The 11815-nt window shown below is 42.9% G+C and overlaps 1 protein-coding gene across 1 annotated transcript; it reads left to right on the forward strand.

Annotated features, from left to right (window-relative positions):
* Positions 1-470: 470 nt before the first annotated feature.
* On the forward strand, positions 471-10692 carry LOC121568965. The gene is made up of 10 exons (XM_045221603.1): positions 471-637; positions 738-838; positions 962-1137; positions 1496-1690; positions 8629-8715; positions 9394-9647; positions 9728-9852; positions 10082-10222; positions 10389-10497; positions 10603-10692. Exons 1-8 carry the CDS (start codon positions 578-580, stop codon positions 10116-10118), a joined length of 1035 nt encoding a protein of 344 aa, XP_045077538.1. The 5' UTR covers positions 471-577; the 3' UTR covers positions 10119-10222; positions 10389-10497; positions 10603-10692.
* Positions 10693-11815: the final 1123 nt, after the last annotated feature.

The raw sequence follows: 11815 nt of genomic DNA on the forward strand, positions 1-11815 counted from the left end.
GGAGGTAGCAAGGCTCTTTGCGCCATATAACATTGGAGCCAGAAGGAATATGACGAGACGACCAGCACAAGTCCAAGTTAGTCAAGAAGCTACACACACACTGTCTGTTGTTTGGCCGACCACAATGCGGATAAAATTCCAAGCGTACTGTTTAAAGCTGAACTTCTTACTTCAGGACTTGGAGAGCAAAAAGTAACACTTTCAGGTCAGTGCTAAACTAGGCATTTACCAAAAGTAAAAAAAAGTTTGTACTGTCTGTGGCTTGTTGAAATTATTTGCATTTCTTTTTATAGTGACTCAAACTTAATTGGTGTTCATAGTGTCAATAATAGTTATCACAGGCTTATTTGCTTAATTTAAGGTGAGGTGAGTTATGATTTTGTTTTGTTTTTTTCTCAGGGAATGACCACGATCCCATGGTTATAACAAATAAACTGATGGAAGTGTTTCCGAAGCTCCAACAAGGGGAGGCTTTGAATTTCTAAAACTTGTAGGATCTACTCGCAGTCTAAATCTTGCGTTGCTTCAGTGTCCCAGCACTGGATACACCCTTGCCTATCTGAAAGATCCATCGACGATGATTGGACAGGCTACAATCTACATACGTCCACTTCAACAGGATCTACCCTTAGATTGTGTACATACATTTACAGAGACTTAGTTTAATTCATAATCAAAACAAAGATTACTGGTGACTTTTAATCATTAATTAAAAGCCATTTGTTGTTGTTGTTTAGGAGAGCTCACGTCCTGCCTCTGGTCCAGTCATCCCCTGCATCACTTGTCAGAAGGAAGTTCCCTTTTCAGAGATGAAGCTGCACAGATTGAGCTGCAATGGGTATGTACTTCTTAAAGCAATGCAAGGGTAGCATAATTTATTTTCTTTGGGAATATGTCTCTCTTATTGTTGTGCACACAAATAAGCGAGTATGACCATCATTTCAATTGTGTTAACTTCAAGGACACCCATGCAGGAATCAGAAAGAGAACAAGAGGGAGGCCAAAGTGAAGAAAATGATAGTGAGACAGCCCTAGTCAGTGACAGTGTTCCAGTGAGGCCTGAAACATCAGCTGAGAGTGCAGTAGTACCGGCAGTGATTGTCAACGAGGAGTTGGATCGCAAAGAAACAGACAGTGGTTTGTGTCATCACAATAGTGTTGCTATAAGATTGTGTGTAACTGAAAAGTTAATAGAAAGATAACACCTGTAGGATATAATTAGATAAGATAATACAGTTACAGACAATTAATAACATGCAACTGGGTTTTTCTATTTTTCTAATATTTAGTTGTAGTTGTTTAGTAGTGCTGTTTTTATGTCAACTCAGCGTTGTGACAGGTTCTGAAGATGTTGGGTCTCACGTTTTGTCAGTGAAATGAACAGAATTTTCCTCCTGTTCTGTAGAGTGAGAGGATATCTGTATATGCAGGTAACATGCCAACCTCACAATATGTCTCTCTGTAATAGATAACTTTATTGTTGTTGTTTGTTTAGAATGGAAGCTTATTAAAGAACCCACTCAAGCTGCCAAAGTTTTCAAAGAGAATCTGCTAAGGGAACATGCAACTGGGAAACCACTTAGAATGAAGATGGATGTAAGGGACTCTGAAGAGGACAGGGAACGGGAGCTTCTCTTATTCTATAAACAGCAGCAAGAATGGGCATGTCCACTTCATTGTACTCTGGTTGGTAAGTAATATAACATTTATAATATAAATACATTGTTACGAACCCCGTGGCTCTAAACATCTAGGGTGGATGGACATGAGACCCGTAACATAAATTCATGTAAATTATTAGTGTGGCATGGAATAGTGAGAACAAATAAGACACAACTACCATGAACTACCGTCAAACACAAAGTGTTTATTTATGAACACACGGTAAGGGTTTGGGAAAAAGGGCTGAGCAGGACCCAAGAAATGAAACAATAGTGTAAAACCCCCTAAACTGATCTAGCCTGCCTGAAGAACCGCTAGGCTACTGCTAGTCATACAAAAGTACAGTGGGTGGTCCGCTCAGGTCTAACTAGTGTTTTTAGACAGATTTCTTCCTACGGGTAATGTACGCCCAAGGGCAACTAGCTTAAACTCCCCTTTTCCCAGAAACACACAAAGCTACCAAACAGGGTAATCAGCAATTAAGTAGTACACAATACACAGGACACCACAGTATCCGCACTCACCTAACAAAACAGTAGTCTAACAGAATTTACCAATCATAATAAACAGCAACTTAGTGAGTAACCAAAAACAGGACACCACCGTGTCCATACTCACATCCGGAAATATTCTCTCTCTACAAACACAAGACTGGTTTTTATACAAGGGGATGTGTGATTGAACAAACGAGTAACAGGTGGTGCAATGCACAGGAATGTTCACTGATTGGTCCAATCAGCAGACACCTCAACGACCACCAATCAGGAACATACAGGACACCTGTGATTAGGGCAGAAGGAGAAAAAAAACACAGGACACAGGATACCTGTATCCGTAACACTCCCACCCTTAAAAGAGCAAACCACAATGGTTTGCGACACACATACTATCACAACATCCAAAATTCACAAATCATCCTCCCGGGATAACAAAAAAAACCTAGATCATTACACACGAGACAAAGCGTCTGCCAACACATTATCCAACCCCTTCTTGTGGCGGATCTCCAAATTATAATTTTGCACGACAAGTGCCCAACGCATAAGGCGTTGGTTCTGGTTGTACATCCGGTGGAGAAAAACTAAGGGGGTTATGATCAGTATACACTATCACTGGTAATGCACTGGAACCAACATAAACTTCAAAGTACTGCAGAGCTAACAACAAAGCTAGAGCTTCTTGTTCAATGGTGGAATAGTTTGTCTGACATTTGTTAAATTTCCGTGAAAAATAACAGACAGGATGGTCCACTCCACTCTGGTCTTGCTGCAGTAGAACAGCCCCAGCACCTCTGGCACTTGCATCTACCTCCAGTTTAAACGGTCGTTCAAAATCTGGCGCAGCAAGAACAGGAGTACTACATAAGAGTGCTTTAGCAGTGTTGAAAGCAGTACAACAATCTTCAGACCATACAAATTTTCTCGCCGGACTGAGCAAATCCGTTAATGGAGCAACTACAGCAGAGAAATTTTTTACAGAAACTACGGTAGTAGCCAACCATCCCTAAAAACGGCGTAGCTCTCTTCTGGTGGTAGGTGCGGGAAATGCGTTTATAGCCGAGACCTTGGCATCTACAGGGCGCACCTGACCATGGCCGACCTGTTTACCAAGATAAGTAACAGTGGCCTTCCCAAACTCGCACTTTGCTAAGTTCAGGGTTAGAGAAGCGGTTGCAAGACGTTCACACACTACCCTTAGAGTGTTAACATGATCAGACCACTCAGTTGAATAAATGACCAGATCATCAAGGTAAGCACTACAATTAGGAACTCCAGCCAATACTGTGTTAACCAGGCGTTGGAAAGTGGCTGGTGCGTTCCGCATCCCAAATGCCATGACAGCATATTGTAGGAAGTGATCTGGGGTCACAAAGGCAGAGATGTCGGAGGCACGTGGGGTTAACGGCACCTGCCAGTAACCTTTTAGAAGATCTAGTTTGGTTACATAAGTAGCAGCACCAACAGTATCAATACAGTCATCCAGTCTGGGTAACGGAACGAGTCGGGCACTGTGACAGCATTGACCTTCCGATAGTCCGTACATAATCTGGATGTCCCATCAGGTTTAGGAACCAGAATGCACGGAGAACTCCAAGGACTTGAACTTGGCATAGCCAGGTTATTCTCCAGCAAATAACCGACCTCACCCCTCATTATCTTTCTCTTAGCGACGTTGACACGATAAGGATGTTGCTTGATAGGTGCAGCGTTTCCAACATTAATGTCATGTTCTAACACATTTGTACATGTAGGAACATCATTAAAAAGACATGGAAAGCTGTGTAATAGTCTCACAATATCATCTGACTGTCTGTCCGTTAAATGAATCAGGCTTGACGGGAGAGACAGCAGCATCTCTGAATTGGGCAATCTAGCACACTGCTGCTGAGTATTGCGCAACTCCAAACCATCTCCGTCCACATCATTAACATGACCTCCCACTACAGCCGTAGCAGCAACAGAGACAGCCGACTCGGCCAGTTTCTCTGGACTGTCTACCTGAGTGACGGGTCTGGTGTGGTATGTCTTCAACATGTTAACGTGGCACACACGAGATTGGCGTTTTCTATCAGGAGTCTGTATCACATAGTCAGTTTCAGTTAGTTTCTTTTCAATGACATAAGGACCAGAGAAACGTGCTGACAATGACGCTCCTGGCACAGGCAACAACACCAGAACTCGGTCACCTGGCTGCAGTGAACGAGAAACAGCCTGTGTGTCATAGCGTCGTTTCATCCGTTTCTGTGAGGAAGACAGCGCTTCCTTTGCTAGAGCACAGGCAGCATGTAGGCGCTCACGAAAGCGACTAACGTAGTCCAACACATTTTCTTTCACACACAACTCTTGTGACAAAAACTGATCCTTAAGGACTTTCATAGGTCCTCTCATGGTGTGTCCAAACACCAGTTCAGCTGGGCTGAACCCTAGGGATTCCTGTACTGTCTCACGGACAGCAAACAACACTAGAGGAACTCCCTCATCCCAATCTTTCTCAGATTCCAAGCAATATTTACGGAGCATAGACTTCAGGGTCTGATGCCAACGTTCAAGCGCACCCTGAGACTCTGGGTGATATGCACTTGACACACGGTGTGTAACTGACAAGGATTTTAACACTTGTTTGAAAAGTTTAGAAAGGAAATTCGTACCCTGATCAGTTTGTATCACCTTAGGTAATCCAAAAGTTGAGAAGAATTTGATCAACGCTTTACTCACCACCGGAGCAGTAATCCTTCGCAGAGGAATGGCCTCTGGGTACCTGGTGGCCACACACATAATTGTCAACATAAACTGGTTACCAGATTTTGTTTTCGGTAATGGTCCAACACAATCAACCATCACATGTTCGAATGGTTCACCTATGGCCGGTATGGGACAAAGAGGCGCGGGGGAAATAACCTGGTTCGGTTTCCCAACTACTTGACAGGTGTGGCAAGTCCGACAGAACTGAGCCACATCTTGTTTTAAGCCAGGCCAAAAGAAATGTCGCAAAACTCGATCATAAGTCTTGGTGACTCCCAGATGTCCGGACCACTGGTGATCATGAGCGAGGGATAAAACATTTTGTCGAAAGGCTGTAGGAATCACTATTTGGTAAACAGCATTCCAATCTCCACCAGCGTCAACATGGGATGTCCATTTACGCATGAGGAGATTACCATCAATGAAATATGCCATGTTTTTCTTCTTTAGCTCGTCCTCTGAGACAACACTAGAAAAACATTTAGCCAGGCTAATGTCAACCTGTTGGTTAGCGATCAGCTGCTCACGAGTAACTGGTAACTGTATTGCCTCAGCAACAAGTTCCACATCCTTCTTCCTTTCTCTGGGCTGTTGGTCAGACTGCACCAGCTTACCAGAGGTAGCACCCGAACTATCCTCTGGGTCACACTCTCTGAATAGAATCGTGTTTGACAAATCTATCACTTCACCCACTTGTCGTGCTTGAGCACGTGTGACAGCACAAGCGGGGAACACATCTGGATAACCCTGTGCCAGCTCCTCGGAGAGAGACTGGTCACTTTTATCCAATACCTCCAATACGGGTATCACCTTTCCTCCGGCAATATCGTTGCCCATTATAAATGTCACACCTTTTACTGGCAACATAGGACGTACACCAACTCTGAACAATCCACTGACTAACTCAGAGTGTACGTTCACAAAGTGCAATGGCACTGGGACGAAACCCATTTCAATTCCTTGTACTAACACACTGGAACCACAATATGTATTACTGGACAAGGGCAACACATCAGCGAGTATGAACGACTGCGCCCGCACCAGTATCTCTGAGGATTCTAACTGGACGCTGAGACGCTTCGTCATCTGATATAGAAACAAACCCCTCAAAAATGAACGGTTCATAACTGTGATCTGGGACAGGGACTTTCAAACCACATTCAGTATGAGGCCTCTGTCTTGATTCCGGCCTTACAACCGTACGAATCAGCCCAACACCCGTTGGCGGCCTGGCGTGCTGAGGCATCCCCGGTTTGCGTTTAAGCAAAAAGCAATCACTAACCAAATGTCCCACCTTATGACAATAGAAACAGTGATGCACATCTTTTGGGCGTGCTGGATGTACTGCTGGTCGATTAGGATTAAAAGTTAGCAACTCCGCAGCCCTGCTCTCCGTACGAGCCGAAAACACGCTCTTATGCGTCAACACAAACTCGTCTGCCAATACAGACGCTTCCGACAGTGAGGATACTTTCTGTTCGTTCAGATAAACTACAATGCGTTCCGGTAAACAATTTTTAAACTCTTCTAACAAGATTAACTCCCGTAGAGAGTTAAAATCAGTTACCTTACTAGCACTGTGCCATTTGTCAAACAGATTTCCTTTGTCTCTAGCAAACTCCACATACGTCTGAGTAGGAGACTTTTTATGAGACCTAAATCTCTGTCGATATGCCTCAGGAACAAGCTCATAGGCACGAAGAACAGTAGCTTTGACCACTTCATAATTCAAACTGTCTTCAAGAGGTAGCGCTGCCAGAACCTCTTGGGCTTTACCTGTTAGTTTACACTGAAGTAATAGGCACCATACCTCTTCGGGCCATTTCAATGCTACCGCTATACGTTCAAACACACTGAAATAGGAATCAACCTCTGACTCCCTGAACACAGGTACCAAGGTGATCTGCCTACTAATATCAAACGTAGCAGATGACACAGCTGGTGAGGATGGCTCACTAGCAGGCATAGTATGAGCAGAGACTAACCTCGCTGTTTCTGCCTCCAGTTCCATTTTACGCAACTCCAGTTCCATCTTACGCGTCTCCAGTTCTTGATCAAGCCTACGCGTCTCCAGTTCCATCTTACGCGTCTCCAGTTCCTGATCAAGCCTACGCGTTTCCAGTTTGTCTAGCCTGATTTGTGCCCGCTCTTCCGCCTCCATTTGGAGCCGTGTCAAGCGGACATCCATCCTGGCATCACTGTCAGTCAGTGGGGAGAGTGGGTCATAACGGGGCAATGTGGCTGGAGCCTTAGTCTCGTCCTCAGACACTGATGGGCTTACAGGAACAGCAACCACCTCCTCCACAGGAGCAGCAGACTCAGGCGGCGGTAACTCAAGCACTCGCTCGTTCAACAACATCGCTAGCACTACTTCCCTAACTTCTGCTTTCACTAAACCCCTCGGTATGGGTACAGAAAAGTGGTCAGCCAAAACCTGTAGATCCACTCTACGGCAATTCTCAAAAACCCCCCACGTAGGGTTTTCCAAAAATGCCTCCAACTCAAAAGTAGCCATCCTACTAGCAACACGAGCCGTCGACTACTGAACACACACAAAAAAAAACAGGTAGTTACAGCTGCTAAGCTCAACACTGAACCAGACACTAACTAATTTACATGAGTAGCATGGGATAGATAGGATCCCGGATGAGCCCCCACTTTATGTTACGAACCCCGTGGCTCTAAACATCTAGGGTGGATGGACATGAGACCCGTAACATAAATTCATGTAAATTATTAGTGTGGCATGGAATAGTGAGAACAAATAAGACACAACTACCATGAACTACCGTCAAACACAAAGTGTTTATTTATGAACACACGGTAAGGGTTTGGGAAAAAGGGCTGAGCAGGACCCAAGAAATGAAACAATAGTGTAAAACCCCCTAAACTGATCTAGCCTGCCTGAAGAACCGCTAGGGCTACTGCTAGTCATACAAAAGTACAGTGGGTGGTCCGCTCAGGTCTAACTAGTGTTTTTAGACAGATTTCTTCCTACGGGTAATGTACGCCCAAGGGCAACTAGCTTAAACTCCCTTTTTCCCAGAAACACACAAAGCTACCAAACAGGGTAATCAGCAATTAAGTAGTACACAATACACAGGACACCACAGTATCCGCACTCACCTAACAAAACAGTAGTCTAACAGAATTTACCAATCATAATAAACAGCAACTTAGTGAGTAACCAAAAACAGGACACCACCGTGTCCATACTCACATCCGGAAATATTCTCTCTCTACAAACACAAGACTGGTTTTTATACAAGGGGATGTGTGATTGAACAAACGAGTAACAGGTGGTGCAATGCACAGGAATGTTCACTGATTGGTCCAATCAGCAGACACCTCAACGACCACCAATCAGGAACATACAGGACACCTGTGATTAGGGCAGAAGGAGAAAAAAAAACACAGGACACAGGATACCTGTATCCGTAACACATCAGTACAGTTTATACCACTCAAGTAGCTTATATGTAATTGTTAAATGGGAGAATGGAATGCACAAAATTATATAATTGATAAAAATGTTATATGTATGTATGTGAATATTGTGCACAATATACTCTTGTTATCTGGAATAATCAATATTAAGGATGCTATTCTAGAATTACAGCCAATAGAAGTTTTTCTCCCTTTCTTGTTAAATGTTACCAAATCCAGTTACCTGTATTAGGCCGCCACTTTTTTTTCCAGTGTTATTATCAGTATTTTATTTCAGGTGATGTTGCTATCGGAGAGGGAGTGATGCGGTACTTTATGACAACAATCATATCCAAACTCCAGTTTGGATTCAGTCTAGATCTTGGTAAGTATCTTACTAATTTTTTGAAGGTTAATCCATCTATAAATTGCAGAAATGTCTGTCTGTAGCGCATGTCTCTCAGTTAGTCCGATGGATTTCAAACTTGACAGGTGTCTTGCTCTGGTCACGAGTAAGTGCAGTGCCAAGTTTGACGACGTTTGGATAAACGCAAAAGATAGCGTTACATATATAGGTAAAAGAAGCACACATTGGCTTTTGCCGCTCTTGCTGCTTGCCATTCTCACACTGCATGCAACGCTGACTGAGCACCTGTTTGTGTCGTGACTCACTCTACACCGCCTCTCTCTATGCGCGCGCACACACACACACGCGTACACGTACGTTCTGGTGGTTGATGAACGCGGATATGTGCTGTTTAGCGGAGGGCCGGTGGGCAATGTTTTGTGTCAGGTAAGTCTGTAGTAGGGTATACAGGGGAATTGAATTTGAAGTGGTTTGGGGTCCTTCTGTAAGTCATTTTGGAGTAGGCTACAATTTGGTTTAAGTGAATTCTACAAGCAGCAATACCACAGGCCAAGTAATCGCCACTAGTATGATGTAATATATCTATCTATCTATCTATCTATCTAACTATCTATCTATCTATCATACATTTTTATTTAATGTATTTAAGAGGTTAATTGTTGTGACTTTATTCCCTGCTCTCTTGGTACTTTACAGGAGGAATGGGCCGAACACTGCTATTTGAGGGTGAACCTGACCATCTTGTTCCAGCAGCATCAGAGGCACTTATTGAAAGCAACCTCTTCCGGGTTGCAGGAAGGATGTTGGGCCACACCTTTCTGCATGATGGTCCCCATGTCACAGGACTAAGTCCTGCTGTAATTCATGTACTGTTCAATGGGGACCCTGAAATGGCTACTGTTGTTACAGAAGAGTGTCCTGATCTGCACATCAGGAGCATCATAGAACTGGTATGTAACCTAAAAGAAACTTTGCCATGTAAAAAATATTGCTTGGGCAGATATAATAACTTGTATGGTCTTAATTCTAGCTTGAACATGAAGATCTTACACCGAACAGAAGGACACAGTTTCAGATCTTTCCATGTCTTGGGATCTTCCGGCAGTCACCAAAACAAATCGGAGATGGCTACATAACAAACTTCTACTCCATGCAGTGAGTTCCTGCTGGTTAAGTGACAGAATTCATCGCTGTACTTGTTGAAATTATAGAATGTGTTGTGAACCCTGGCTTGTTATGTTAACACGAGAGTTTAAGTACTAGAGTTTTAATGGATTTTTATAAAGCACTTTATTGTGTTTATTAACATTTTTCCTACTGTGCCAACTTTTGTCAAATTTGGGTTAAGGATTTGGGCTGTAATATGGGTCGGTCTGTCTCTTAGGTCGTTGGGAGGACCATGCGCCAAATTAAACAGTTGAGAAAGGGACTGAAAGATGTGATGGTATGGCCCCTGCTGACATCTAGGCCGGATGTTGTACCACTTCTTTTCCCCAAAATGGCTGAAATGCAGTTCACACCCCAGGTAAGTCAGTAATTTAGTTATATTTGTGACTTAACTTGATGAATTTACGTGTATTTTCAATGACTGAGATGGATATTTTTCCATTTTCTAAGAATTTGATCTGCATAGTCCTTCACCAAAATAAGTTCTCCCTTTTTTTTAAATTACAATTTTTGTTTTCTTTAAGATGCTCCTAGAAAAAATCACATGGCCAGTTGAGGACAGTGATGATGAAGACTTTGACTTAGACACCACCTGCCGCATCACTGGCTTTCTAAGGATGTTCATTGAAACAGGTATAAACCTTATTTTCTCTCTTTACAAATGCTTCTATGTCTCATGGATAGATATGATCAATTACAGTTGAACTAAATGTCTTTAATCCATTTTATGACTTTTAGCTTCATCAGGTACCCTGGCCCAGCTGCTGACATTCTGGGTTGGCTGGGAGATGCTTCCTCCTGAACTGAGAGTGGAGATTTCTGGGGAACCCTTCCTACGTCCTCCACATGCTTTGAAACCCTAAAGCTGCCAGCTCATTTCAAACTCTACATGGACTTTGAGAAAGCACTTGTCGCTGCCATAAAAAGTACTGGATTTGGGCTTGTTTAAGTTTTTTCAGACGTCAATTAGGGCTGGGCAATATTTTAATATTATATCTATCGTGATATAAGACTAGATATCGTCTTAAGGTGCTTTTCCATTACCAGTACCTACTTGACTCGCCTCGCCTCGACTCGCTGTGCGTCCGTTTCCCATTGCAGATTTTAGGACGAGGCGAGTAGGTACCATGTAATGGAAAAGCACCATTAGATTTTGAAGAAGTGTAATATCGTTACATGGTAAGTTTAGTCTTTTCCTGGTTTCAAAGGCTGCATTACAGTAAAGTGATGTCATTTTCTGAACTTACCAGACTGTTCTAGCTGTTCTATTATTTGCCTTTTACCACTTAGTCATTATATCCACAATATGATAGTTATTTATCCGAAATCTAAATGTGGAAGATATTTTGTGAATGCACCAATTGTCAACCTTACAATATCGTTGCAATATCGACATCAAGGTGTTAGGTCAAAAATGTGATATTTGATTTTCTCCATATTGCCCAGCCCTAATGTCAATGCATACACAGTTCAGATGAATTGACACAAGTTCAGTGTCTTTGAAAACATTAACACACTGTGCAGTAGTTGACTTTTTTTTCTTCCATTTACTAAAATCAAACTGTTCTGCACCTTCAGTGCTAACAGTACAGCATTCATGTTAGTCATTCTGTGGACCATAATGAGACAGGAAGCTTCAAAGAAACAGCTTTTTTTTCCTTTCTTTTAAAAGGAAAGTAAACTTTCAGTTTTTCCTTGCTTGTTCTAACACAACAAATAAAAACATGGGTTGGACATCAGTCTAAGATTCTTGATAACACTTCCACAGTCTCTACATATAGTCTAAGTGCATCAGTAACAGAAACTCCTGGAGCTGGCAAAATTGCAACCTCTTCATCTGAGAGCTCACGGGCCAGCTGAACCTCGGGGACTGACACAGTGCCTCGATGAAGGCAGTGAGGTCCGTTCCAATCGATCCCATATTCTTCAGGAACCTGAATGGATGACAAGC

The sequence above is a fragment of the Coregonus clupeaformis genome, chromosome 7 (assembly GCF_020615455.1).
Source record: "Coregonus clupeaformis isolate EN_2021a chromosome 7, ASM2061545v1, whole genome shotgun sequence".
In the NCBI taxonomy this organism is placed as follows: Eukaryota; Metazoa; Chordata; class Actinopteri; order Salmoniformes; family Salmonidae; genus Coregonus; species Coregonus clupeaformis.

Coding starts and splice junctions, on each gene's coding strand:
- LOC121568965 (XM_045221603.1), top strand. CDS start 578: ATGATTGGACAGGCTACAATCTACATACGTCCACTTCAACAGGATCTA. Junction 638..737: donor AGGATCTACCCTTAGATTGT/GTACATACATTT, acceptor GTTGTTGTTTAG/GAGAGCTCACGTCCTGCCTC. Junction 8,716..9,393: donor TGGATTCAGTCTAGATCTTG/GTAAGTATCTTA, acceptor GGTACTTTACAG/GAGGAATGGGCCGAACACTG.